Below are 25,832 nucleotides of genomic sequence, written 5' to 3' on the forward strand. Positions count from 1 at the left end.
CCCGGGCAGCGCGGGTGGTGGGGTGCTGCTTGTGCCCCCCCGTGCTGTGTTAAGTACTGCCGGCTTTGCTCCCTACTCGTTCTTGGGCACTGCACTAATCTCCCGTCTCATTGACTAAATGAGGGCCATGGGCCATTAATAATCAGAATTTCTTTTAACGCAAATGCGGAAAACTGCCCCGCAAAGCGCAGGAGCATCCCCCAGGCCCCCAGGAGGAACGTGCAGGGCACGAGTGGGGGATGCCTGTCAAAGCACCCTGTCCCTGGCACCCACGGGGCGGCACCACACCACGTCGGTGCCTCCCCAGCTGCCTCCCCTGGGGTGCAGGTGGGTCCCCAGGACCCCCCGGGCACTGGGCGCAGGGAGGGACCCAGGGAAGGGGCTGCTCCTGGTGCAGGCTGAGGGCCTGCTGTGGGGCTGGGGCCCCAGTAACCCGCTGGGGGGAGCAGGGGGGCCGGGGCTTTTCCCACGCTGCAGGCAGCCCCAGGCAGCTGGCAGCGGAGGACGCAGGCAGCGCGGGGTGCGGAGCTGAGCAGCAGCTGCTTCCCCGTGATGTCAGGGAGCATCAGGCAGCCAAACCCGTCGACATCCCCCTCCCCGCGGGACCCTCGCCCCTGGCAGCCCCCTGCCACCGAGCTGAGCAGCCCCGTCCCTGCCCGGGGATGGACGTGGACGGCAGCGCTGGCGGGAGGGAGGTGCTGGGAGCCGTAGATCTGTGCCTCTGCAGCACCAGCAGCCCCAGTGATGGCGAGCGGCAAAACAGGGGAACCTAATGGTCCCTGAATGAAATAATACTTGGGCTGACAAGCACTGCGACAACCCTAATTAATAACAGAAATGAAGGTGGCTGTCGGGACGGGCTGGTGAGGAACCAGTGGGGCCCAAGACCTGGGCAGGTGGGGACGGTCCCTGCCCCGGCACCCATCTGCGTCCTCCTGCCTGCTTGGCTCCTCCTGCCTGGGTAGGAGTGCCCGGCCCCGCTGGGACGGTGGCTGATCCTGGCTGTGGTGACAGCAAGGACGAGCGTCCAGCGTGGAGCGTGCGGGAGTGCTGCGGGCTGCGCCTGCTGCTGGGTTCATGCACACAAGGCAGGGAGGGTTGGGTGCTGGGCATCAGGAGTGCAGGCAGGAGTGTCGGGCGCTGGGAGTGTGCCCGCTGTGACTTTTCGGCGTCTGCCTGCTCCCCAGAGCAGGCTCGGGTGCTGTGGCCCAGCTGAGCGCAGGATGGAAACGCTCCAGCCCGCGAGGTGTGTTGGTGCTTGCGGTGCAGGCAGGAGCATGGTCCGGCTGTCCGGCCGGGGGGCAGCGGCGGGGATGAGGCTCCGCCGTCCTGCAGCATCTCGGCAGCCCCGGCCCGCGCTGGCAGGTGCATCTGGCGCGTCCCTGAGCAGCTGAGTCAGCGCGGGAAGGCGCTGGCGAGCCTGCCGATGACTTGCAGATCTGTAGCGGGATTATTCACGCTGGCTTTGCATGTGGTCCCCACCGTGCCCCCGGCGCGGGCTCCCCTGCCTCCCTCGCAGGCGCGACGGCCCTGCCAGCTGGGGGATGGCGGCGGGCAGCGCGGCCCCCCCCGCCTGCCCCCCGCCATCCCTCCGCACCATAAATCGGCCACACACACAATTAAGGAGCTTGTCTCCACGGGCTGAGCCACAGATGTATTTCATGGGCGAGAGGCTGCCGCGGCAGGTTGTAAAGCATCCGAGGGGCTGCCCGCGCTGCCCCGTGTGCCGGCGCAAGGCGTTCACAGCCTCTCGGGGGCTGGCGGGGGCCGTGCGCCGCAGTCGGCGTCTGTGTGCGGCGGCGGGTGCAGCACACGCGTGTGCAAGGGGGGAGAGCCCGCAGGTGCGTGTGGGGCTGTGAGGGTGGGCGGTGGGTGGGTGTGCAGGAGAGGTGCTGGCTGGCAGCCCCACGCCACCCCCCTGGCAGGCAAAAGGCAGCCCTCGGCCCGTGGTGCGGGTGCAGCTCACCCCATTTGACCGGGGCGGCCAGGCCGGCTGCATTAGAGCAAAGGGGCTAATCAAATATTTAGCAGTTAATTGATCCCTGTCTGGTGTTTGCCAAGGGGCCATCAGCATCCCTCCTCTCCCCAGCCCCAATCCCCTTTGCTGCCACCACCATCACCGGGATGCTGGGTTTGTAGCCGGTGGGCGCTGATGCTGTGCAGCCCCCCCGGAGCGATGCTGCTTTGCTTTGCCCCGTGTTGGGCTCCAAACCCAGGGCTGCCCTGGTTTCCATCCTCGAGGAGAGGGTGGTGTGCCGGCTCCCCCAGTTAAACCCCAGTGGGCTCCATCCTCCCGCTGCCTGAGCCCCAGTGCCCCAGGCAGGCAGGAGGAGGGGGAGCGGGAGAAGATGGGGGGCTGCACTGCGGGCAGTGTGACCCAGGAGCTGCCGCGGCACAGACCCAGCCCAGGGGTTGGGGGGAGACACCATAGGCTGGGGTGCGGTGGGGCTGGGGGACCGGGGGCCGGCGGCGGGGACCAGGACCCCTCCCCGGGGCAGGTCGCAGCCCAGGCTCCCCGGGGACATCGGTGGGTAAAGGGGACGGTGCCGCTGTCTCGGCAGGGTAACCAGGACGCCACGGCTCCGCCAGACGCGATGGCTCAGCCCTACCCCCCGGCCCAGTACCCCCCGCCCCCCCAGAACGGGATCCCCGCAGAGTACGCGCCGCCGCACCCCCACCCCACGCAGGACTACTCGGGGCAAAGCACAGTACCGGAGCACGCCATGACCCTCTACACACCAGCACAGAGCCACGCCGAGCAGCCGGGCACCGACGCCAGCACACAGTCCATAGCAGGGACGCAGACGGTACCGGTAAGGGAGCAGTGTCCGGGGGGGTGGGCAGGGGTCCGAGGGCAACGCCAGGGGTGCCGGGGCAGCAGTGCTTGCCTGGCCACTGTCCCTCGGGGCGCCGGGCTGGGTGCCGCAGCCGCCGCCTCTGTCCCTTGCGGCCTCCCCCCACCCCCCCCCCGTCATTTCTAATCACTTGTAATCTACCTGCTTGGCTGCCTTCCCACCAGATAGCTTCAATTACGGGGTTGTAATGCAGCGCCGGGGAAAGTGCTGAGCCGAGCACTTCCCAGCCCGTGTGCGGGGTCTGCCACCCCCCGCCCCGAGCACACCCCTGTGCCACGGTCACGGCCCCTGGGCACCGTGCCACTGGGCTAACGGCGGGGAGAGAGGCCAGTGCGAGGCCACGCGATGCTGGCCGCCTCTCTGCAGTGGGTCACCCCCTGCCCTCTCCCAGGCCTCCCCCTCCCCAGGGTGTGCTCCCTGTGCCCCCCCCCAGCGCTCAGCCCCCCAGGTCCCTGTCACCCATGAGGCGGGTGATGCCCTGACCCCGCTGGCAGCACCAGCCGAGGTGAGGGCTCAGGCTGGTACCCCAGGCTGGGCGTTCCCTGACTCCCCGCAGGCAGAGTTCCCCTCCGGCATCCCCCTGACTCGCAGGGCTGTGAGGAGACCCACGGAGTGCTGCCCGGAACTTGAGGACTGCAGGGTGTCCTTAGGGGCAGGCAGGGCCAAGCACAGGGGAGGGGGACAGATCCCGAGCCCGGACCCCCACCGGGGGATGCGGAGCAGTCGAGCCGGGGGCTGATGGCCGGCGGTGCTTCCCGCAGCAGACAGACGAGGCGGCACAGACAGAGAGCCAGCAGCTACACTCCTCAGACAACACAGACAAGCAGCAGCCCAAGAGGTTACACGTCTCCAACATCCCCTTCCGATTCCGGGACCCCGACCTGCGGCAAATGTTCGGGGTGAGTCCGGCGCCTTCCAGCCACCCGTGTCCACTGCTCTCTGCTCAAGTGCTGCTAGTGGCATTGCAGGGGCCCCAGCAGTGTCCCATCCCAAGGGTCCGTCCTGCCCAGCCCGCGGCGTGCCTGGGCACCTCCGTGCCACTGCTGGCCGGGAGCAGTGGTTTGCAGGATTTGCACCCTGGCTAACAGCCGGGCTGGGAGACCAAGGCCCATGCATGGCGGGGGAGAGTGACACAGAGCCCTTGTCCCCCTCCCCTTCTCCCCTTCCCAGCCCTCATTAGGATTCAGAACCGTGCAGGCTAATGAGATTTTGGGTGATACTCCTCAAGTCCTGGAAGAGGGGGTGCCATGGGAGGGACGGGGGCTCTCCCCTGCATGGCACCGAGGGTCCCCCCGGGCGCAGAGCACTGTGCCGGCAGCCCTGGGAGAGGGGCAGGGGGTCTGCGGGCGCTCACGCCTCTGCTCTCTCTGCTTGCAGCAATTCGGGAAGATCCTGGATGTGGAGATCATTTTCAATGAGCGGGGCTCCAAGGTGGGTGCTGCCGGCAGCCGGCACCGTTACGGCGAGCCCCGGGGAGGGGGCCAGGGGGAGCTGGGATGCCTGGGGGCTCCTTTGCCTGCTCTCCCTCCTCTCCTGCCCCGCGGGACCCAGGCACGGGGTACCCCATCTCGGGGCAGCCCCGGCCCGCTGCCCTACACCGGCGGGGGGGGGCCGTGCGGGTCCCTGTGCCCCAAGCGCCGGAGGGAGGGGAGGACTCACTCTGCCCCCCCCCCGGCACAGGCAGCTCGTGTCCCTCTGTGTGTGGATGTCTCTGTTGTATCTTCCCTGCTTTCTGTGCCCCTTTCCCAGACTCTTCTCCCAGCTCACGGGCGATGCTGGGGCCTCAGCCGGGACCCCCGGAGCCAGCGGGGGCCCTGACCCAGGCTCTCCATCTCTGCACTGCGGCAGCCTCCTCTCCTGCGCCAGCTCTCCTGATTCACCCCCTCTCTCTCTCTGTCCCCACACCCTCTCTCTGTCTCTCTCTGTCTCTTTCTTTCTCCTTTTCTCCTCTGCTCACAGGGTTTTGGGTTTGTAACTTTTGAAACTAGCACAGATGCCGACCGGGCACGGGAGAAGCTGAATGGCACCATCGTAGAGGGCCGGAAGATTGAGGTGCTCAGATAAGTGTGCTAGTGCCATGCCTGCGTGTGCGTGTGTCCTCTCCGCCCTGCCCGGGGGCTGCAGGCAGGGCAGAGCTGCCCGGGGACGGCGGGCAGGGGAGAGCCGGGGCAGGGGATGCTTTGGGGCAGCCCCGGGTCCCGCCCTGCTCCCGCATGTCCCAGGGGAGGCTGTCCCGGCGCGTGCATGTGTCCGTGAACGCGGCACGGGAGCATGTGTGCCGCTTGCCGGGAAGGACATCACTTGGCATGAGGAGCGTCCGGCTCAAAGGAACCTCCCACGTGCGGGGACACCCGGGGCACCGGCCCAGGCTCTGCCTGCATTTTGCCCAGTTACAGAGGGCTCTGGCAGACCCCAGCTGCCCGCAGCCCCCGTGCCCACCATGCAGCCGCCCTGGGCTCTGCGGGGAGGAGAGGGGCGCTCTGCTCCATGTGCGTCCCCGCCTCCCCTGCGCCCAGGAGGGAAGGGTGCTGCGCAGGGCTCCCATGCCTGCTGAGCAGGCAGGTGCCGCGCTGCCTGGCCCCCGAGGCTGCTGTTTCTTCAAGCCAGGCGGAGGGATCAGGCTCTGCCCATTCGTTGGGAGCACCTTGCTGATTGCCGGCGGGCTGTGGGAAGCGGGGCAGTGCATGGCGGAGGGAGCGGGATGCAAACATCCCCAGCAGTGCTGAGCAGAGGGAAGGGCAGCCTGGCAGGGCACAGCGATGCCCCGTGGACAGGCTCTGTCTGTCGGAGAACATGGTCCAACAAAGCCGGGCAGGAGCTCGCGGGAGCTTGCAAGAGTGACCCGGGCTCCTGCCACAACCGTGTCCTTCCTGCCGGCAGGGCCAGGCGTGGGGTGGGGACGGGAGGTGGCCGAGGCTGGTGGCAGTACGTTGGGGCTTGTCCTGAGCATGGCACCGCAGCGGTCGGGGCATCGGCCACCAGCCCGGCCAACACTCGCCGCTGGAGCCAGGGCAGGAGCTGGGAGGCCTGGGCCAGCCGGGGTGCGGGCAGGACTGCGTCACAGCAGGGCGGCTGCAGGCAGAGGTTGCTCCCGCGTCTCTCCCCACGGCCGGTGTCCTTCGCTCCGGCACCTGAAGCAGCAGTGACGCGCGCCGAGGGAGCCGAGCGGGCCCTGGACCGCGGCCTCGCCAGCCCCGCTGCCCACAGGCGCTGAGCTCCCGACCCCTCTCTCCGCAGGTGAACAACGCCACGGCCCGGGTCATGACGAACAAGAAGGCTGCCAACCCCTACACCAACGGTAAGGACCAGCGCCAGGAGAGACGGAGCTGCGGCGGGCAGGGCCATCCCCGGGCACCCGCGCTCCCTCGCTGCCAGCTTGGGCTGAGCTGACGCAGCAAATGCCCTCCGCGTCCTCGGGCAGACACGAGGGCGGACGCTCCCTGCCCAGTGCTGGGGTGCAGCCCCCCCGGGTACCCCACGCCCTGCATCCGCCCGGGGACGGGAGCTGTGGCCCCTCAGGTCGCAGCAGGGAGGGTGTCCCTGGCCTCACCGTCTCTCCCTGCCCGCAGGCTGGAAGCTGAACCCGGTGGTGGGAGCAGTCTACGGCCCCGAGTTCTACGCAGGTAACGTCAGGCTCCGCGCCGTGTCCCGCACCACCATTGCTCTGAGCAGCGAGCGGCCCCGGCCCCTCGCCCCCTCCTCACCCCTGCATGCACAACTCCCCCCGGCCCGGCCCCCTGCCCCAGCGTCCCCGTGTCCCTGCCAGGCTGTGGGGACAGTCAGGCTCTGGCACGGGAGGCTGCGGGGGTCCCAGCCCTGTGCTGTCGGGAGCTGCTGCAGAAAGCCCACGCTTGTCCCTCTCTCCTGCAGTAACGGGGTTCCCGTACCCTGCCACAGGGACAGCTGTGGCCTACCGAGGGGCACACTTAAGGGGACGAGGACGCGCTGTCTACAACACCTTCCGGGCTGCGCCGCCGCCACCACCCATCCCCACCTACGGCGCGTGAGTACCCGGGCGGCGGGGGCACTGCCGGCCTCGGGGCACGGCGCCCGTCTGCTGCCGTGTCGCTCCTGTTCTGCTGCCATCAGTGTCAGCGTTGCCGGGCTCTCACGCTTTGGGATCGGGCTGCAGCTCCCCCAGCACCTGCCTGGCCTCGGGCTCTGTGAAACCCCCATCTGGGGGTTCCCCTTCTGCCCCTCGGGGTGACCCACGTGCTCGCCAGGCGCCTGCGCCCCAAAACACAGATGGGTGCTCCCGCTGTGCCAGTCGGTTTGATAGAAACACTCCTGCTCCCGGCACACACAGCCGCTCCGGTGTCAGGCACGGCCATGGCCATCTGCGGCCACTTGGCCGCTCCCAGCAGTGATCGTGCCCCGGACTCCTCCATCCCTGTGGCATCTCCTGCCTTTGGCTGTGCCCTCCGCCCGTCCCCATGTCCCTGCCCTCCCTGCTGGCATTCCCAGCTCAGGACGTGCCCTCGAGCTGCCCGGACACCACTCCTCACCCATCGGCTGCGCTGCTGGAAGCAGCTCCCCCAGTTCACCGGCTTCACCCTGGCTGGTGACACCGGCCAGGCTCTGACGCCTCCACCTCGCTTGCAGGGTCGTCTACCAGGACGGGTTCTACGGAGCCGAGATCTACGTAAGTGCCACGACTGGGTCTGGGCCATGCCTGGGACCCTGTTCCAGGGCCGGGGGGTGAGCGGCATCGGGTGGTTCCACTTTGGGCTCTTCCCCAGCCAGCCCCTTCCCCTGGGGAGGGTAGGCGGAGCGTGGATGTGAGTGCGGCTCCTTCGGAGCGAGCAGGGTGGCACCACACGAGTCCTGTGCCCCCAGACAGACCCTCGCGGGGCCAGCACCGCCTGGGATTTACGGCCTCGCCAAGCACCGGTGCGCTGTCTTACACCGGCATTTAACCTCCATATTTAAGAAGCCGTTGGCGATATTTCAGGCAGGCGGCTGAAGGATTTATCTAACGTGACACCTCATTAAAGCGATCAGGGAGGTGACATTCTCTCCTCTGGAAATTTAATTTTTTAAGGTTAATGTTTGTGAAAGCCCCTGGGGAATGGTAATGAGGCTGGTGTGCGCCGCGTGGCACGGGCACTGGCTCCCCGCAGGGTCCCACCGCTGCTCCGTGGCAGTGCCCAGGGGTGCCCGGCTGCCCTGGCCCACCGAGACCCCCCCGGCAGGTGCTGCCCCCCTCCCTGACCGCAGTCTCTCCTGTGCTGCAGGGGGGCTACGCCGCATACAGATACGCCCAGCCCGCGGCAGCAGCAGCAGCATACAGCGACAGGTAAGCACCGCTGCCCGTGGGTGTCGCTCCGGGCCTGGGGGGGGGATGCGCCATTTCACCCCCTGCACCACCCGGTCCGACACACAGCAGCTTTTGTGTCCCACGGGGCGAGGACAGAGCTGGGCATGACGAGGGTGTCCTGCAAACTGGGGTCCCCGCGCTGCCCTGGGCTCCTGCTGGGACTAGTGCCCGGGCAGGGAGAAGCGTCAAGGTCCCGGGGTGCAGGAGGGGGATGCAGTGGCCAGGGCTGGGGGGGCTGCTGAGGGGAGACGGGTCCCCGTCCCCGGTCACTGACGCCCACCACTGTGTTTGCTTCTAGTTACGGCAGAGTGTATGCAGCGGCAGACCCGTACCACCACACCATCGGCCCCGCCGCCACGTACAGCATCGGCACCATGGTAAGAGCAGCCCCCGCGGCCTTTCTTTGCTTCCCGGCGCGAGCTGCAGCCAGCGCGGAGAGGGGGGCCCGGGGAGCCTGCGGGGTGCGAGGGCGGGCGAGGGGCAGCCCCACGCGCCGGGGCTGTGGGAGGGGGAGCCGGCAGCAGGAGCAGGAGCAGTGCAGCCCCTGCCTGGCTCTGTCCCAGGCAGGCAAGAGAGGAGCCCCCCCAGCCCCGTGCCTCCACCGCAGGTGCCCCATTACACCCCGTGCACTCCCGTCTGCACACGCTGCTTCCTGGGGCCCAGCTGCCCCCAGCACTGGCTTGGGGGGGGGTCTGTCCACCCCAGGGAGCTGCCCGGGGACCGGGACCCCCTTTCTGATCCCTGGCTTGCAGCTACACGCAGGGAGCACGCGTGCGTGCGCCGGTGCCTGCAGCCACCCACACGCCTCGGCTTTTAGCTAGCCTCACAGCCAGCATCAAAGATGAAAAATCCCACTCATAGGCAAGATCTCAAAGCCAAATCATCTTTTTCTTCCTTTTTTTAACCCACTCACCCCCAGCTGTGGCCAGGGTCGGGCTGCCAAGCACCCCTTGGCACCCCCAGCCCCGGGGAAGCCGCTAGCGGGGGGCCGCAGCCCCTCCATGCCGTGGGGATGGGCAGGGTGGGTACCAGCCCAGCGCCGCAGCGGGGACAGGGACGGGCTCCGCCGCGGTCACCGCAGGCACGCAGGAGCCTGGCCACGGTGGTGCCGTGCTGCGGGCACGGGGGCTCGAGGCACCCTGCAGCCCCTGGGCCATGCACCGCCCCAAGGCAGCGCCCGCAGCTGGCCCAGAGCCCGGGCAGCGCTGGGCACTCTCGGCCCTGCCCGCCCCTCACGTCCCAAGGACAAGCGATTTGGTGTCATTTTAAAGAGAAGAAAAAAAAAAAAAGAAAAAAAAAAAAAGAAAAAAAAAAAAAGGGAAGAACTGGGCTTTGCCTCTCTCTCGAATACTGATTGGCTTTTTTTTCATCTTTGATGTTGCAGGCTAGTCTATACCGAGGAGGGTACAGCCGCTTCACTCCCTACTAGCAAGACAGACACAGCCCCCCCACCACTAGCACTGACGCTCACTAGCACCAAACACACCAGGCAGACAGAGCCGAGGCCGAGCCTCTGGAGGAACCGCGGTGCCCGCAGGGCTGGGGCTGGGGCCGGGCTCCGCGGGGCCTCGGCAGCCCCCCGTAGGGTTGCGGCTCCGTCCCACCGCCCGCCCGCATCTCCTGCACCATCCGTCTGCCCCGGCGCAGCCCTGCGCCTCGGTGCTGCCCGGCTCCTGCCCCCGGCATCCCTGGGGAGCGGGGCCGACCCTCGGCCCCAGTGGCACCCCGCTGCCGGAGTCGGGATGCGGGGTCCCCCGGCAGCTCCACTGCGGCCCGAGTCCCCTGGGGGTGCCGAGGGCTTGTCCCCCCGTGAGGCAGGAGGGGATGCTCGGTGCCAACGGCAGCCCTGGAGCAGCCCCTCTGCCCCCCATAAGAGAGACAGGAGCCGGCGGGGGCTGCTGCGTGCTCCTCGGGGATGGAGCCGGGCTGGGGCGGGTGTGGGACCCGGGGGGGCAGCCCCCCGCTTCTCCAGGGCAACTGCACTGCTCTGCAGAGGAGCTGCGGCGCAGGGGTCCAGCTGCAGGGCTGGGGCATGGTGCGGGGCTCGGGGGGCCGGGCTGGTGGCCGCATCCCTCCGGGCCAGGCTGCCCCGCGGCCGCTCCGACGACAGACCTGCCTCTCTGTTTCTGTTGTAGTGAAACCGCGGCCGTTTTCCTTCTGGGACCAGGAAGGGCAAAAAAATCCACACACACACACACAAACACACACACAAAAAAAAAAATCAAAAATTAAAAAATTAAAAGCAAAGCAACAAAAAAAAAAAAAAAAAAGCAAAGCGGCAGCAGCCAAGTGAAAGTCCCATACTGTCCACACACGCACCGAGCGAGCGAGTCCCGGAGGAGCGCCGCGGCGAACACGGACCGGCCGGACGTGCCGGAGGAGCCCCTCTCCGCCCCGGCCCCGCAGCCCGCGGCAGGGAGGGAGAGCCGGCGCGGCCGAGCGGGGGGCGTCCACAGGGGCCTCCGCCCGCCCAGGCGCAGGGCCTGGGCACCACGTCTTCCTTTCAGCTGCGGCACGCTGCCCCTTCCCCAGCTCGGGGCACCGGGCGCTAGGGTGGGAACCCGGCTTCGTGTTTCCCGAGCTCCGGCGCTTGCCGGTCATCCGCGTGTCGAGTGTGCAAGGCCTCGGCTCCCGCGTGGAGCTGGGGTGGCGGCGCAGCCGCTTTGCTGAGGCGCTGGGCGTTGCAGGGGCACAAGCCTCTGCCTTTTAAAGGGAATTTTTGTTAAGAGGAGCTTGCAACTCGCTTGCGATCCCTTTCCCCTCTTTTCCCTCCCCTCCAGCCCCTGACGCACCCGGGGCTCCCACCCCGCAGGGAGCAGCCCTGACCGACGCCGCGTGCGGCCCCCTGCGCTGAGCCGGGACGGGGACTGTCCCGATCCCGATCCCACTCCCGCCTGCTCCGCGGTGCGGGACACACTTATGGCCACCCGTCCCTGCCCGCCCTCGGTGTGGGGTCTTGGCCATTGCGTTGCCCAGAACTGGGGGCCGGCATCACCCACAGGGACCGGCCCGAGCCCCAGGGTCGGTCTGCAGCGGCTGGCGCACCGGGTCCGGCGCCTGGCAGCACGGGGCACCGTGGAGCCCACCCTGGGGTGCAGCCCCATCCTGTGGGGCGGCCCCATGCTCAGCCCCCCCACCCTCCCCCCCACCCCGCGTGGCTCCGCCACTCCTCAAACCTCACTTTATAGTCTGCAGACGCCCCCCGACGCTCCAGCAACGAGCTCCCCCTTTTCTATTCCCGGTGTACATAGCCCCGGCCCCCCTGGCCCCGCGCCCCCGCCCCTGTACAAAGCTCCTTCCATCGCTGTACTGGCTTCTTCCTTACAGCAAACCCCTGCGCCGGCCGCCGGCGCGCAGGCTGGCACCGGCCCATCCTGTATGCTTCAAAGGTGTGACCATTCTAATAAACAGTATTATTATTATTATTATTATTATTATTATTATTATTATTATTATTACAAGGATTATTATTATTATTATTGAAATTATTAATAAAGATTTCTTTCTTCAACCAGGGCGACTCAGGTTTTGACTGGGATGCTGGCGCGGGGGCGATGGGCACAGCGGGTCTGGCCGTCCCGGCACGCCGCTGGGCAGGGGGCTGCAGCCGGCAGCAGGCGAAGGGGGGTCCCGCCGCGGCCCCCGGCCTCGCCATGGCAAGGTAATGGGGTGCCAGCACGGCAGGAGCCCTCCCCTGGCTGTGCCAAGCCCTTCATTTTTCAAACTGTCAGATAATTCATTTCAGAGCGAGTCCCCCACCGGAGGAGCAGCAGCTTAACTGCTGACATATTAATTTTCCTGACCGGGAGCCAGCATTGTTTGTGGGCCCGGGGCCGGCGCTGGGAGGGAGCTGGGGCTGGGTGACCCCGCTGCGCGGTGCGCTCGCCTGCTCCCTGCCTCCTAATTGCTTGCTCACCAGACTGTGAGAAAATAATTGCTGCTATAAATTTTCTCTCCTTCTCCGCATAAGATATGGAGGGGAGGCAGCCGGGGCACTGCCGCGTCCTGCCAGCCCAGGGGCGAGGGCAGCGGGGCCGGGCGGTGCTGAGGTGGGTGGTGGAGGACGGGAGCAGCGGCTGCCGGCGCTGGGATGCTCCTCGGGGCTCAGCACCACAGCGGAGCCGGGCTGGTCCCCAAGGTGGGTGCAGGGTTCGGGGGGGCAGGTCTCAGGGCAAGCACCCCCAGCCTGGACATGCACAGTTTGCAGGTGGCGAGGGCTGCAGGAGCTGGCGCAGGGGGTCCCTGGGCAGCCCCTGGTGCAGGGCCCTGGCCAGCACCCTGTGGACCCCCATGGTGAGGGCTGCGCTCAGCGACAGCGGTGGGCAAAGAGGGACCTGCTGAACCAGGGTGAGGAAATGCAGCACCCACCCTCTTAGCCCCGCTGGCAGCGGCTCTGCCGTGCCCCCCGCCCGCAGCCCACCCACCAGCACGGAGCAGACACGGACGCAGGGCTGCGCCACGCTCGCCTTTAATACCCGTCTCCGCTGGCGCTGCCGGCCGGGTCGGAGTAAACCAACACCAGCCGCCCCCAGCGCTCGGGGTCCACGGGCAGCTGGTCACGCAGCACCGGTTCCACCAGCAGCTCCAGCCGGCAGGACTGCCCGGCCGCCGGCCGCGGCACCACCAGGCCCACGGCACGGTACAGGCAGGCGTGTGCCAGCCCCAGGAGCTGCGGCGACGTCTGGCCCCGGCGGCAGCGGGCGCCCAGGCTGAGGACGCGGAAGCAGGCGGCGCGGCCGGGCGGGAAGACCCAGCGCAGGGTGAGGCTGAGCGAGAGCTGCTCCGCCTCGGGGCCCTCCTTCCACCAGAGCTGCGAGGCCGACACGCTCTGCACCTCCGGCGGGGAGGCCGCCACGCTGGCCGCGTCCAGCACCTGCGGAGGGAACCACGTTGGGGACAAGAGCAGCGGGTGCTCACCCACCCTCCCGGCACGGGGCCGCGTGGGGCAGCACCGGGGCAGGTGGCTCCCAGCCGGCAGCGGCCGCACTCACCCGGACCTCCCCGAGGAGGCAGGTGAAGGACGTCTCCCGCGGGCTGGGCTGGTGGCGGGACACGAGCAGGGAGAGGTCTCGCAGGCTGCAGTCCTGCAGGTCCAGCTCGTAGCACCTGAGAGGCAAGGGGCAGAGCGGACACGGTGCCGGGCGGCCCTGGGGTGCCCCCACCTGCCCACAGGCACAGGGTGCTGGCAGGGCACTCACCGGCTGGTCCAGCCGTTGGAGCCACGGTCGCACACGGCGAACAGCTTGGCGAGGCCAGGTGGCGGTGCCGGGAGGAACCGGGGGTGGTGCCGGCCATTGGGCTCTGCCAGAGGGAGCGGGGGTCAGTGAGGGTGAGGGGCTGAGCTGGTCCCGCGCTTGCAGCGGGTGCTCGCTGCAGAGCGCACAGGGGCAGGGTCCTCACCAGGCAGGGAGGTGACGTTGCCCTCGTGGCAGGTACCCGAGTCCCAGGTGGTGAGCTCCAGCGCAACCGCGAACTCGTCAGGGTGCGGCCCCTCCAGCTTGTAGAGCAGGGTCAGGAAGAGCTTGGGGGGCGCCGGCATCTGCAAAGAGAAAAGGCTGATGACCCCAAATCCACCCAGAGAGAGACAGAGAGAGAGAGAAGAGAGAAAGAGAAGATGCATCGGGTTAGTTCTGCTGGGCAGTGCGGGCAGAGCCCCGGGCACGCTCACCACGAGCCCGCGGGGCCGCAAAGCTCTGCCTGCGCCATGTGGGCCGTGCCGGCGCGGTGCCAGCCCAGCCCTGAGGAGGTGGCAAGGGGGCTTCTCCCCCGACTCACCGGACGGCCACGTGCTCCTCGCCGGGCGGGATGGTCCCCTGCACCCTGAGGGAGCTGCCCCCGCACCAGGCGTCCTGCAGGCAGCAGCTGGTGCTCAGCCTGCCCTCGCGCTCCGGGTAGAAGGGCTGGATCTCCTGCGCGCTCAGGTCGTACCAGGGCCCCGGCTCTTCCTCCTGCAGGACGGGGTGAGCTGAGCTGAGCTGAGCCTAGCGGGGGGCCGGGAGCGGGGACACCCCTGCCCAGCCCACCCCTGCCCGGCCGGGGCCGAGCCGTCGCCCCACACCCACCTTCCCAGCCAGGAACCTGCTGGTGCCCATGCCCAGGCTGAAGGATGTGGCGAGGGGCAGCGTGCAGATGCTGTGCGTGGGCAGGTACTCGGCCAGCGAGGCCCAGAACCTGGAGGAGAAGGCGGGTGTCTGAGCAGAGACCCCTGACACGGCCGCTGCCCTGGCACGGCATCGGGGACCACCCCGGCTGGGGCAGAGCAGGGCCAGCCCAGTCCCGATGGGCAACCAGGGTCTCCCTGCAGCCCTGTCCTGCCGCCCCTCCCGACCCACGGCCCCCACCCCGCCAAGCCGCCCTCACTTGTTCTCGTTCTGCAGGAAGTTTTCCTCTCCCAGGTGCTCGTAGACCCAGCCGGGAGCGAAGATGGCTGCGGACAGGCCATGCTGGCGGATCAGGCGCAGGGACTGCAGAGATGAGCGGTGAGCATCGCGGGCTGGGCCAGGCAGTCACCTTGTCACCTGCCCTGTCCCCACTCCCCCACACCCCACAGGCCCCGTGGTGGGGCAGGACGACACCACAGGGACGCGCTGCGGCATCTCCCTCCCCAGGGACTGCAGCACCGGGATCCTCCAGCTCTTTCTCCATGCGCGGCTGACAGCCCAGTGGCTCCGGGTTCCCCCACTCCTCACTGCTGCGTCCCCAGGTTAGCAGCATGGCACGGCACGGCATGGCACGGCACGGCATGGCACGGCACGGCACAGCCATCAGTGGAAGCTCAGAGCCCTGTGCCTGGGGGGAGGCCCAGGGTCCCACTGTGGCCCGGCCCCAGCACACCCACCTTGTCAGTGTCGAAGCCACCACCGATCACGTCGCCGCGGGCAAAGACATCAACACCGACATAGACGTCGGTGTGGCGTGGCCCGGCCATCCCGCGCGTGCGCTCCAGGTGCTCCTGCTTCCAATTGTAGTTGGTGAACAGCCCATCGCAGGCGTCGAAGAACACCCTGCGGATGAGGGTCAGGGTGGCAGGGCGGACGCTGCGGCTGTCCCTGCAGCTCACCCCACCGAGGGCTGCGCAGGCCATACCTGACCAACCCCAGGCGCTGGGTTTGGGGTGGGCTCACGCCCCCAACTCGGGGCTGGTTTTGCCTGGGCCTCACCTATTCTCCTCAGTCAGCTCGTTCTGCCATCTCAGCGCGCCGTTCCGCAGGACACTATCGTACCAGATGACCAGCCCCCCCGGCACGGCGCTGTGCACCTGCGCCGTCAAGTGCCGCAGGAAGGGGGGCAGGTTGCCCACCGCCGCCGCCTGGCAGGAGAGAGCGGAGGGGAGGTTACACGGGGCAGGCGAGGGGCCCCGCGCCACAGCAGCGCGAGGGCAGGGCAGGAGGCAGGGTGGAGGGCAGGGCGCGACCGTGGCTCACGCTCAGCGTGTTCTCGATGTTGACCAGCCAGCCATCGAAGCGGTAGTGCTGGGCGATGCGGGCCAGCTGCTTGCCCACGGCGCGGTACGCCTCCGCCCCGCCAGCCAGGAACGCCTCGCACAGCTTCTCCCCGTCCGTCCACTCCGTGATGAATGTGCCTGGGGACACAGCGAGAGCAGCGTCGGCCACGCGCCCCGGCAAACCCACTGCGGGCGTGGGGCTCCCCCGGGCCTGGTCCTGCAGCCGCCAGCCCTGCCGCCCGCCCTGCCCTCACCCAGCACGGGGACGCCGTTCCTGTGCGCCGCGTTGGTCCAGCACACGGGCGGGATGGTGACGGTGTGGTGGCTGAAGTAGACGAAGATGTCGATGTACCGCCAGTGGTAGAAGACGTAGGGGTTGCGTGTGGCTGAGCCCTGGATGAACCTGCAGCAGCAGAAAGGGAAGAAGGTTGAGCAACACGGGAAGGACGCCGGCGGACGCTGCGGGGCTGGGCTGGAGCCTGACTCACACCCCACGGACCTGGGCAGAGCGGTGGCACTGAGCCATGGAATCATGGAATCACAGAATAGTTTGGGTGGGAAAAGACATTCAAAGGTCATCCAGTCCAACCCCCTGCCACGAGCAGGGACATCTTCAACTCGATCAGATTGCTCAGAGCCTCACCCAACATGACCTGATTTTTCCAGGGATAGGGCAGCCACCACCTCTCTGGGCAACCTGGGCCAGGGGCTCAGCACGCTCAGCATAAAAAAATTTCTTTCTTATATCTAGTCTGAATCTCTCCTCTTTTAGTTTAAAGCCATTACCCCATCGCAGCAAGCCCTGCTAAAAAGTCTGTCCCCATCTTTCCTGGAGCCCCTTGAGGTACTGAAAGGCTGCAATAACGTCTCCCCGGAGCCTCCTCTTCTCCAGGCTGAACCCCCCCAGCTCTCTCAGCCTGTCCTCCCAGCAGAGGGGCTCCAGCCCTCCCAGCATCTCCGGGGCCTCCTCTGGCCCCGCTCCAACAGCTCCGTGTCCTTCTGCTGTTGGTGCCCCAGAGCTGGAGGCAGCACTGTGGGGGGGTCGCCCCAGAGTGGAGCAGAGGGGCAGAATCCCCCGCCTCGCCCTGCTGCCCCCACTGCTGGGGATGCAGCACGGGATGCAGGGGCTCTCTGGGCTGCCAGAGCACATTGCCAGATCATGGCCAGCTTTTCATCCACCAGTACCCCCGAGTCCTCCTCAGCAGGGCTGCTCTCCATCCCTCCATTCCCAGCCTGTGACGATACTGGGGGCTGCCCCGAACCAGGTGCAGGACCCTGAACTTGGCCTTGTTGAACCTCATGAGGGTTCTCACTTCTCCAGCCCATCCGGGTCCCTCTGGGTGGCATCCTGTCCCTCAGGTGTGTCAACCGCACCACTCAGCTTGGTGTCATCCACAAACTTGCTGAGGGTGCACTCGATCCCACTGTCTGTGTCATTGATGAAGACATTAAACAGTACTGGTCCCAATACGGACCCCCGAGGGCCACCGCTGCAGATCCCTGCCCGTCTGCGGCCAAGCATCAGGAAACAAATCAAGCAGAAGTAGAAGAGGTTTGAGGTGCTGAGCCCCGCTGCTGCATCTCCTCTCCGCCCAGCACGTACCTGTCCTCCAGGTATCCGCCGCGCATGTCATGGCACACCAATGTCCGGGGCCTCCTGCTGTGGAGCGGGGGCTGGCGCTTCGCCAGCGGCACGGCGGAGATGTTGAAGTCGTCGTTGCCGTCGGGCTGCCAGGCCAGCAGCTCCTCCAGGCCGGACAAGAAGAAGCTGATGGGCTCGGTCGTCCTGGTGTCGAAGTGCCTCGCTGGGGCAGGTGGGGAGACAGGGAACAGGGTCAGCGGGGAGATGGGACACGGGGTCAGCGGGGAGACGGGGCACGGGGTCAGCGGGGAGATGGGGCACGGGGTCAGCGGGGAGATGGGGCACGGGGTCAGCGGGGAGACGGCGAGATGGAGGACAGGGTCAGCAGGGAGATGGAGCATGGGGTCAGCAGGGAGACGGGGCACGGGGTCAGCAGGGAGATGGGGAGATGGCGGACAGGGTCAGCGGGGAGACGGGGCACGGGGTCAGCGGGGAGTGCTGCCCATGCACCTTGGCACCATCCCTGTGGCGGTGGGGACGCCGGGGCGCGGCGGGCGCCCTCCCGGTGGTGTCTCACCTGGCAGGGGCTGCGGGCGGGCGCTGATGGTGTCGTGCAGGACGGTGGTTCCCCGGGGCTCCGCCGCCGGCTGGAAACTGACCGGGAGGGGGGTGAGGGCCGGGCCGCCCGGGGCACCCGCAGCCGGGACGGGACGGGCCAGCACCGCGGCCAGCGCTCGCCCGGCCCGCAGAGCCCCGAGCCCGGCCCCGAGCCCGGCCCGACGCCCACCTCCGCCGCCGCCGGCCGGGCCGCTCCGCCTCCGCCTCCGCCGGCTCCTCCGCCCCGACCTCGGCCCTCTTCCCGCGCCGCCCGGACCCCTCCTGCGCCTCCGCCATGGCGCTGCCGCCGCCGCTGCCCGCACTGACGGCGGCGCCGGCCGCGGCCTGGCCCGGCTCTGCCGGGGGCGCGGCCCGCAGAGCTCCGCCCGCGCCCGCCCCGGCCCCGCACCGCCCCCGGCCGCGCACCGCACCGCCCCCCGCGCCCGCACCGCCCCCCGCGCCCGGACCGCCTGCGCCGGGCGGAGCGGGATGGGCCGCGTCTCCTGGGCCGGGATGTGTGTCCCGGGATGGGGACGCGTGTCCCATGGATGGGACGTGTGTCCCGGGACGGGCTGCATGTCCCGGGACGGGGCCACGTGTCCCGGGATGCACCGTGTGTCCTGGGACGGGACCATGTGTCCCGCGGTGGGACATGTGTCCTGACATGGGCTGCATGTCCCGGGACAGCAACATATGTCTCGGGATGGGGACATGTATCCCAGGATGGGGACGTGTATCCCAGGATAGGACATGTGTCCTGGGATGGGCTGCGTGTCCTGGGATGGGGCCACGTGCCCCAGGATGCACCGTGTGTCCTGGAATGGGACCATGTGTCCCAGGATGGGGACGTGTATCCCAGGATGGGACATGTGTCCTGAAGCGGGCTGTGTGTCCTGGGACAGTGCCACATGTCCTGGGATGCACCATGTGTCCTGGGACGGGACCATGTGTCCCAGGATGGGACATGCCCTAGGATGGGGCCACATGTCCTGGGGCAGACCATGTGTCCTGGGATGGGACATGTGTCCTGGGATGGGACATGTGTCCCAGGACAGGACGTGTGTCCCAGGACAGGCCCTGCTGTGCATCTGCCTCCATCTCTCCTGCAGCGTCCCTGGGGCCAGCCCTGTGGGGACAGCAGTGCAGGGGCCCTGGGGGCACTACCAGCCCTAGACAGCTCTGACCAGCCTCACCTGGGCCCCCACCTGTGGGGCTGGGGCTCTATTTAAGCTCAGCCCTGAGCCCTCCCTTCCTTCCCTGCTGTGCTGGGGGAGATGCTGGTCTCCAGCCCTGCCCAGACATGGACCCACCTGCTGGACCCCAACCCACCAGATTCCCAGCTTGACCTCGGTCCTGCCTCATCACCGTGGACCTGCCAGATGATCCAGGCTCTTGGTAAACCCGGCCCCCAGCCTGCCCTGCTTGCCAGCTGATGGGTCTGTTATTGCCCTCAGCTTCCAGCTCTTGCAGAGCCGCTCAGTCTCCCTGGCTCTCTGGGGACCATCTGTCCGCCCCTTCCACTACCACTCGGCAGCACGATGCCAGCCCATGGCTCTGTGGGAGCCAGAACCTGCCCTGAGCTGCCCGGAGCCTCCGTGCACACACAAAGCAAGAGGAACCACTGGAAGTGTGAGTAGGACTCGCAGTCGTGGGGTGTTTAATGTAGTGACAAGCTGTACAGAGAGCTGGGGGGCAGCATGCTGCCCGGGGCCCTGCTCTGCTATTGCCTCTACATAAATACAAAGCCTGGCCAGCAGATAATCTAACTGAAGAGGAAGCGACTGAGGCCAAAGACCCCGTGCCCAGGGCTGCCGGTGGGGAGCCAGCCCCCTCCTCGGCAGTGTCGGCACCGAGCAGAGGCTGCGGAGGGTGGGGGAAAACGGTGGTGGGGACTTACAGAGGGGACAGGGACGGGAACTTGCAGAGGGGAACTGATGCAATCCGCTCCCTTGCAGGAGCGCTGGGGGAAGTGTCAGCCCAGCAGGTACCCAGTGACATGCTGCAACATCCGCACCGTTGGGACCCAGCTCCACAGAAGGAAAGAGGGGCCTTTAGTGGTTTTATTGCCTTTCCTGCTGGGTGCTGAGCATCCTGTGCCCTCTTCCAGGAGAAAGAGCCTGCAGAGCATGTCGTGGTGTGAGAGGGGCAAGGGAGGAACACGGCGCACGTGTCTGTGCTGCCTCGCACCAGGGCACTGGCCATCAAGCCCATTCAGCCGGTGCCAGCTCACAGCCAGCACCACAAACACCTGGTGCCCAGCAAACCCAGCTCTGGAGCAGTCGCGGGTGGGGGTGAGCTCCCTGCCCGCCCCAGGCGAGTGGCTGCTGCCCGGGTCACAAATGCAGCAGAGGCTGGAAATGGCTTCGGCTCCTCCCGGTGCATCCGATCGGTGTTGAGGAGCTGGGGCTGGGGTTAATCACACAGTCGCGCAGCTGCTGGGGGTGGTGGCACGTAGCAGGGCTAACAGCTTAATGGCAGGTGGCATGCCCTGGGCGAGGGGGCGGCAGCAGCTCCTCGGACACCCGCCCCAGGGGAGGGGAGCAGGCACTCAGGGGTCCCCGCTGTACTTGATGAGGTGGCCGCTGAAGGTGATGTAGGTGTCGTACTCATCGCTGAAGATGGCGTTCTCACGCTCGCCCTTGTAGAGCCGCACCCAGACCTCGTCCTGCTCCTGCAGCTCCAGCATGACGCTCTGGCTCTGCATGATGCTGCGGTCGCTCACCTGGGCGTAGAGAATCACCACCTCTGCCCCGTTGCGCATGATGTGCAGGTATGTCTCCTTCTGGTTCCAGGTGTGCACGTTGAGGCTGAAGTAGTAGATCCCGGGGACGTAGCAGTAAAACTTGCCCGTGAACATGTTGAAGTGGTCGTAGAGGTTGACAAACTCCGTGTCGAAGATGAGGGTCTGGTAGTAGTCGTTGCTGTGCAGGGGTTTCTTGCGGCCCACCGAGAAGGCAGCGTAGTGGCTCTTGCAGCGCTCCCCCGGGGCGCCCACGCTGCCCTTCTGTCCCTTGGGTCCCGCGTGGCCCCTGCTGCCGGCCACCCCGGTCTTGCCGTACTTGCCCTGCATGCCACGCTCACCACGGTCCCCCTTCTCGCCTGGGCAAAGCAAGAGGCCAGTTGCGCTATCAGAGGCGGGTGCCATCTCTAACCCCAGTGCCCTGGAAGCCCCTTTGCCCAACAGAAAGGGATGGAGACAGCAGGGACCCCCACAGCCCCTGCCCCCTCCCTGGGCTCCGATGCTGCCTCCAAAGCTGCTGCCCAGAGGCCACCAGAGCAGGACTAGCTCATGCCCCAGAGTGTCCCCTGCCCACTGCCCCTCTGCCTGTGCAAGGCGCTGGACCACAGGCACCAGCCCCAGCTTCTCACTCCCAGCTTGTGCGACACTGGCACCCCAAAGAGCCGGCACTAGGAGCCCAGCTTCGTGCTGGCCCCAGGGTGATGCTGGTGGACCAGCCAGGCTGATGGTGCCCGGCGGCTCGGGGTGCCCAGACTGCAGGTTCAGCCACGGGCAGTGTCGCAGCGCGGGGTCTCACCAGCCCTCACCTTTGAGGATGGTCATGTTGATCTGAGGCAGGGGCTGGTACTGGGGGTAGGAGAAGCGCTGGTCGGGCGGCTCACAGCAGCGGACGCAGCGGGGCCGGGGGGGCAGCCCCTCCTGGGCACTGCTGGGCTTCTGCTCCCATGTGGCCCTGGGGAGGGCAGAAAGCAAAGCGCAACAGGGAGCTACGGGTGGGGGCCGGGGCCCTTCGCGGTGCCAGGGCTGTCCCAGCCCCTGCTGTGAAATGCCCCGGCCCCGGGGTCCCCTCACCTGGCAGCGTGGTGCTGGGACGGTGCCTCCTCAGGGTCCCTCCGCAAACGCCGGTCGGGGTCAGGGCTGGGGCTGGTCTGGCTCACTGCGGGCGAGGGCAGCAGCAGGCAGGAGAGCAGCAGGACACCGAGCGCCCAAAGCCCCTCCATGCTGTGGCAGTGCCCTGTGAGATGCCAGGGATGGCTGAGGGGGACAGCGAGGGCTGGCAGAGCCAGGAGCTGCAGAGACGCCCTGCCGTGCCCTGCACTGTCCCACAGACAGGACCTGCTGCACCAGGCAGCCCCGGGCAGGGCACAGCTGCGCTTCCAGCCACAAAAGGCTGCTCTTGCAGCAGCCCTTCCCCAGCAGAGCCCGCAGCGTGGGCACACACATCTCTTCCAGCTGCAGGGACCATCTGTACCTAAATAGCTGCTTTTAGCTCGGCCATGTGTCTCGGTGACACTGCAGTGAACACCTGGGGAGACCCATGTCTGGGGCAGTGCTGGGGCTCTGGGCTCAGCAACAAGCTGGGAGCAGGGGCCGTGCAGCCCCCGGAGCCCTTGCATGCACGGAAGCAGGGGTTATTCTGGGAACCCTGGGGTGGAGAGGAGCAGCAGTGCCCGGCTGGCTGTCCAAGCGCTGCTGCTCCTGCTCAGGCCAGCTCCAGCTGCCTCCCACGGATGCCCAAGAGCAGCAGTTCGGGGTGTCAGCACCTGGGAAAAGCACAAGCAGTTCCGAACGCTGTGGGGCAAATGCCAGGGTGCAGACCTGCCTGCTATGGGGGACCCCAGCCCTGCCCGGGGCAGGGGGTGTCTGCAGCCCCGCTCCTTCCCTGGAGCGTGCAAGGATGCTGGGATGCCGTCAGCATAGACCCCATGAAAGGGGCTCCTGTGCCTCAGGAGCTGCCAGCCCTCGGCCCCCACCCCTCTGCCCAGGCCTTCGTCTGAGGGTCTGCGAGGAGTCAAGACCAGCCTCTCCAGAGATGGGGGCTGGCAGCCCCAGCTGGGAGCCAGCCGCCATGGGGAGAAACCTTCCTGGGAGCCCACATCCTGCGTGGGGCCAAAGCTAATATTTGCGGTAGCTGGTGGTACCATGGCCCAACCTGGGCAGCTCCGCTGCCCTTCCCTGCTTTATCGCAGCCGTATCCGCTCGAGGTGTGGGGCCGGGCACACAACACCTCACCCTGCGTCCCCGAGGCACCAGGACAGCCACGGCCAAACACGCATGTGGCACTGCCCAGCCACCCGGCATCGCACAGCAGCAGGGTCTGAGGTGGTACCGGAGCATGACACGGGGCACAGCGCAGGGCTGTGAGCGTGGGCCGCCCTGTCCCACACCTTGCAGCGCCGGGATGGGGCAGGCTGCTCCCCAAAGGGGTGTGGGGCTGTGCCCCACGGGCTCTGCCGGCGTCCTGCAGCTCCTGCCCCAGCAGGCAAAGGGCCCCACGCAGCACCCTCCCCTGTCCCGGGGGTGGGGCCATGGGGAAGGATTCTGGAGCAGAATCCTGTTGTTTTGGTGAACGCCTGCTCTCTAGGTCCCCAGTCAGTGATCACCAGGCTCTTCCCGTTGTCCCCAAGCGTGGGGGCTGGTGGGGTCCAGGACCGGGCAGGCGTGCTCCGGCAGCGGGTTCGGAGGGTGTTCGAGGCCAGGATGGATGCCTGGCTTATGAGTCACATTTGCTGGAGCTGGGAAGGGGCGGAGGGATGGGGGGGGAAAGGCTCCAAAGGGCTTTCCCACTGCTCACACCCTCTGCAAAGGGCCTGTCCCCTCATGCACTTCCCGGGTGCCTGTGTGTGTGTGTCGTCCCCCCCCGCCTCTTGCCACATTATCTCGTCCCGTTGGCACTGCCGGGTGTGGGGAGAGGCAGGGCTGTGGGCACTGCATGCCGGCAGCCTGGCGCCGCATCCTCCTTGCCTGCACCCTGGCCTGCTGCCTGCCCGTGCTCAGCTCCACGGGCAGGGGAGAAGCAGATCCACGGATAGAGGGGCATGGAGGAGGCCAGCCAGGGGCTTGTGAGAAGATATCATCCCAGGGAGCTTTGTCCCTGGCTCTCTTCCCCCTGCTTGGCCTCCAGCTGTGCCAACCGCATGCCAGTGAGCACGGCACGTAGCCCGCTGGGGTTTTGGGAAGCCTGTGGCTTTCCCTCAGCTCTGGGATCAACAAACCAGGCATTCCCCTGGGACCTGCAGTAGGCTCAGCCCTGGGGAAAACGCAGCTTCACAGGGAACTGCTCCACCAGGAGAAGAAAGCCTTCACCAGGAAATTCCCACTGAGAAAGGCAGTGTGTTTCCCAGGCTGTCATAGGGTTGGAAACGGAGGCAAGTGTGTCTCTGAGCGCATGTCTCCCCCTGCGCCCTGGGGGCATGCCGGGTGGGAGGTGCCCGCTTACATACGGACATATACAGTCCTGCTGAAGGGACGCTGTTTTTCCTGTCGGGGCTGGATGCTCTCCAGGAGCAATTTGGAGATTTAAATTCAGTGGCTGCTAAAGCCTTGAGACTGCAAGTCAAAACATCCTGAAATACATTCCAGGCAGTGATAAAGACCAGGATGAATCAAGACCAAATCCGGGGGTGGGGGGGGAAAGGACACTCAGAGCAGTGGGGCAGTGTGGGGGCAGCAGGACCTGCATGCCTACCTCGTCCTCCCCACTCATGGTGGTGGATACAGCCCTCCCCAAGCTGCAGCAGCCAGAGCTGGGATGCCTCTGGCGCCCAGGGACATGCTGGTGGGACGGCTCCCCCCCGCCTTTTGCTGCAGCAGCTCGGATGGTGTTGGAGCTGTTTTTGCCCCTGGCGCAGCCCAGACCTGGCGGGCAGCAGGGTGGGAGCTGCGTGGGGCAGCCACGGTGCAGGACCGACAGGGAGGTCGCAGCCCTCCAGCTCCTGCAGCACCCGGCAGGACCAGTGAGTTGTGCTGGGGACCCCAGGAGCCACCGTGTCCCCCACAGACATGCCCAGGGGTGGCCCAGCCCTGGGTTTGACGTGCTCATGGGGACTGGCTTTTTGGGCAGGGCTGGGGGGGGGCGCGGTGGATCTGTGCAGGGTCGAGCGTGTGCTGCAGGCTCCAGCTGTAACCCTCTCCCACCCTGCCCTCCCGGAGCTGCTGCGGGTCGGGCCGTGCCCTCAGAGGACGGTAAGGCTCAGCCCTGCGGTCCCCACCGCAGCCAGGGCAGGGTCCTCACCCCGCTGACCGGCGCAGGGGGAGGGACGGGTCTCCCTCGCTGGACATGCCCCGGGACACCCACCATCCTGGGTGAGTCTGCACCGATTCCGCAGCACCCACCGCGGGCAGCACCCACCGCAAGCAGCACCCGCGGGCGAGTACGCAACAAGATGCAGCTCCCGGGTGCTGGACCCCAGGCCTGCAGGGTCCCCCCAAACTCGCCACCCACCTACCTCCGGGCAGGGCTGCTCCCTCCTGGCGATGCCTTTCCTTCCCTAGAGCATCCCCCGCTGCTCCCCGCCAGCCCCGGCCTCGGGGCAGAGCCTGCCCGCTGCGATCGGCTGCCTCCCGCTCCAACAGCCTCCTCCGCTCCCGCGGCCCCGGGCGGAAACGCACTTTCTAGAAAGTAAAGGAGGCAGCGGAGGAGCGGGACGAGGCGCGCAGCCCTCCCACTGCCAGATGTGAGCCCAGCGGCGCGGGCGGCCGCCGTTAACCATGTGTGCTCCCGACGCCTGCCAGCACCGGGCCCGCGGCCATGGCGGGCGCTGGCCCGAGGTCAGGGAGCGGGGGCGGCACGTGCTGGGAAGCGCCTCCAGATGCCAGAGCCGGCGCGTGGGGCTGGGACCCCGGCGGCCGCAGCTGTGCTGGGGGGCAGGACCCTGCCCCACGCCGGGAGGGCCACCGGCCGCTCCCCAGCCCCGGGGACAACGGAGCCTGCCCAACCCCGACCTGGGCCGGGCCGGGCGCCGGCAGCCAGACACGCACACGCGTCCCCGCAGCGCTGAGCAGGGCCCGTCCCCGCACCCTAAGTAGCGGGGGGACACGGGGCGCGTCCCCGCAGCGCTGGCGTGGCAGAAGGAGCCGTGGGCAGGGGCCGGCCTGCACCGGGGGGGATGCACCGGGGGCTGCACCGGGGTCGTGCCCGCCGGGCTGGGCCCACCGGGGGCTGGGCCGCAGCAGACACCACCCCCAGGGCCGGCTCGCCCCCCGCACCGCGGCCTGCGCCGTGGCGGGGTTCCACCCGCCCGGGCGCGGGGCTCCGGGCTGGCCGGGCCGGCCAGGGCGCGGGGCAGGCCGCGGGG

The 25,832-nt window shown here is 67.6% G+C and overlaps 3 protein-coding genes across 29 annotated transcripts in view; 1 reads left to right on the top strand and 2 right to left on the bottom strand.

The window, feature by feature from the left end:
• The window catches only part of RBFOX3 (RNA binding fox-1 homolog 3), a 183,145-nt gene extending 171,552 nt beyond the window's left edge, over window positions 1-11,593 (top strand). For 17 of the 26 annotated variants that reach the window (XM_063351764.1, XM_063351769.1, XM_063351776.1 and 14 more), the window contains 11 exons: window positions 2,562-2,813; window positions 3,617-3,754; window positions 4,233-4,286; window positions 4,815-4,907; window positions 6,093-6,153; window positions 6,425-6,478; window positions 6,726-6,858; window positions 7,458-7,497; window positions 8,090-8,151; window positions 8,471-8,549; window positions 9,557-10,277. In XM_063351764.1, the coding sequence (XP_063207834.1) occupies window positions 2,562-2,813; window positions 3,617-3,754; window positions 4,233-4,286; window positions 4,815-4,907; window positions 6,093-6,153; window positions 6,425-6,478; window positions 6,726-6,858; window positions 7,458-7,497; window positions 8,090-8,151; window positions 8,471-8,549; window positions 9,557-9,601 (1,011 nt within the window). In that variant the 3' untranslated portion in view covers window positions 9,602-10,277. Of the gene's footprint in view, window positions 1-2,561; window positions 2,814-3,616; window positions 3,755-4,232; window positions 4,287-4,814; window positions 4,908-6,092; window positions 6,154-6,424; window positions 6,479-6,725; window positions 6,859-7,457; window positions 7,498-8,089; window positions 8,152-8,470; window positions 8,550-9,556; window positions 10,280-10,307 lie in introns of those variants that run through there. The other 9 variants (XM_063351780.1, XM_063351783.1, XM_063351785.1 and 6 more) reach the window with 3 other exon arrangements.
• Window positions 11,594-11,694: 101 nt separating this feature from the next.
• Window positions 11,695-18,203, bottom strand: ENGASE (endo-beta-N-acetylglucosaminidase). 2 transcript variants are annotated; one of them, XM_063351742.1, is made up of 14 exons: window positions 17,986-18,203; window positions 17,776-17,852; window positions 17,220-17,421; window positions 15,871-16,019; window positions 15,597-15,754; window positions 15,333-15,481; window positions 15,011-15,176; window positions 14,533-14,636; window positions 14,235-14,343; window positions 13,948-14,120; window positions 13,573-13,727; window positions 13,371-13,473; window positions 13,164-13,278; window positions 11,695-13,045 (listed from the first exon to the last, which is right to left on the bottom strand). In XM_063351742.1, the coding sequence occupies exons 1-14, from the start codon at window positions 18,090-18,092 to the stop codon at window positions 12,641-12,643; spliced, it is 2,172 nt and encodes a 723-aa protein (XP_063207812.1). In that variant the 5' UTR covers window positions 18,093-18,203; the 3' UTR covers window positions 11,695-12,640. The 2 variants fall into 2 exon arrangements, with proteins under 2 accessions (XP_063207812.1, XP_063207813.1); XM_063351743.1 differs by lacking the exon at window positions 14,533-14,636 and having other exon boundaries at window positions 13,573-13,711.
• Window positions 18,204-19,429: 1,226 nt separating this feature from the next.
• On the bottom strand, window positions 19,430-25,808 carry C1QTNF1 (C1q and TNF related 1). The gene is made up of 4 exons (XM_063351793.1): window positions 24,984-25,808; window positions 21,607-21,769; window positions 21,342-21,487; window positions 19,430-20,894 (listed from the first exon to the last, which is right to left on the bottom strand). Exons 2-4 carry the CDS (start codon window positions 21,753-21,755, stop codon window positions 20,344-20,346), a joined length of 846 nt encoding a protein of 281 aa, XP_063207863.1. The 5' UTR covers window positions 21,756-21,769; window positions 24,984-25,808; the 3' UTR covers window positions 19,430-20,343.
• Between the last annotated feature and the right edge of the window lie 24 nt (window positions 25,809-25,832).

Source organism: Chroicocephalus ridibundus, chromosome 14 (genome assembly GCF_963924245.1).
Source record: "Chroicocephalus ridibundus chromosome 14, bChrRid1.1, whole genome shotgun sequence".
NCBI classification, from domain to species: Eukaryota; Metazoa; Chordata; class Aves; order Charadriiformes; family Laridae; genus Chroicocephalus; species Chroicocephalus ridibundus.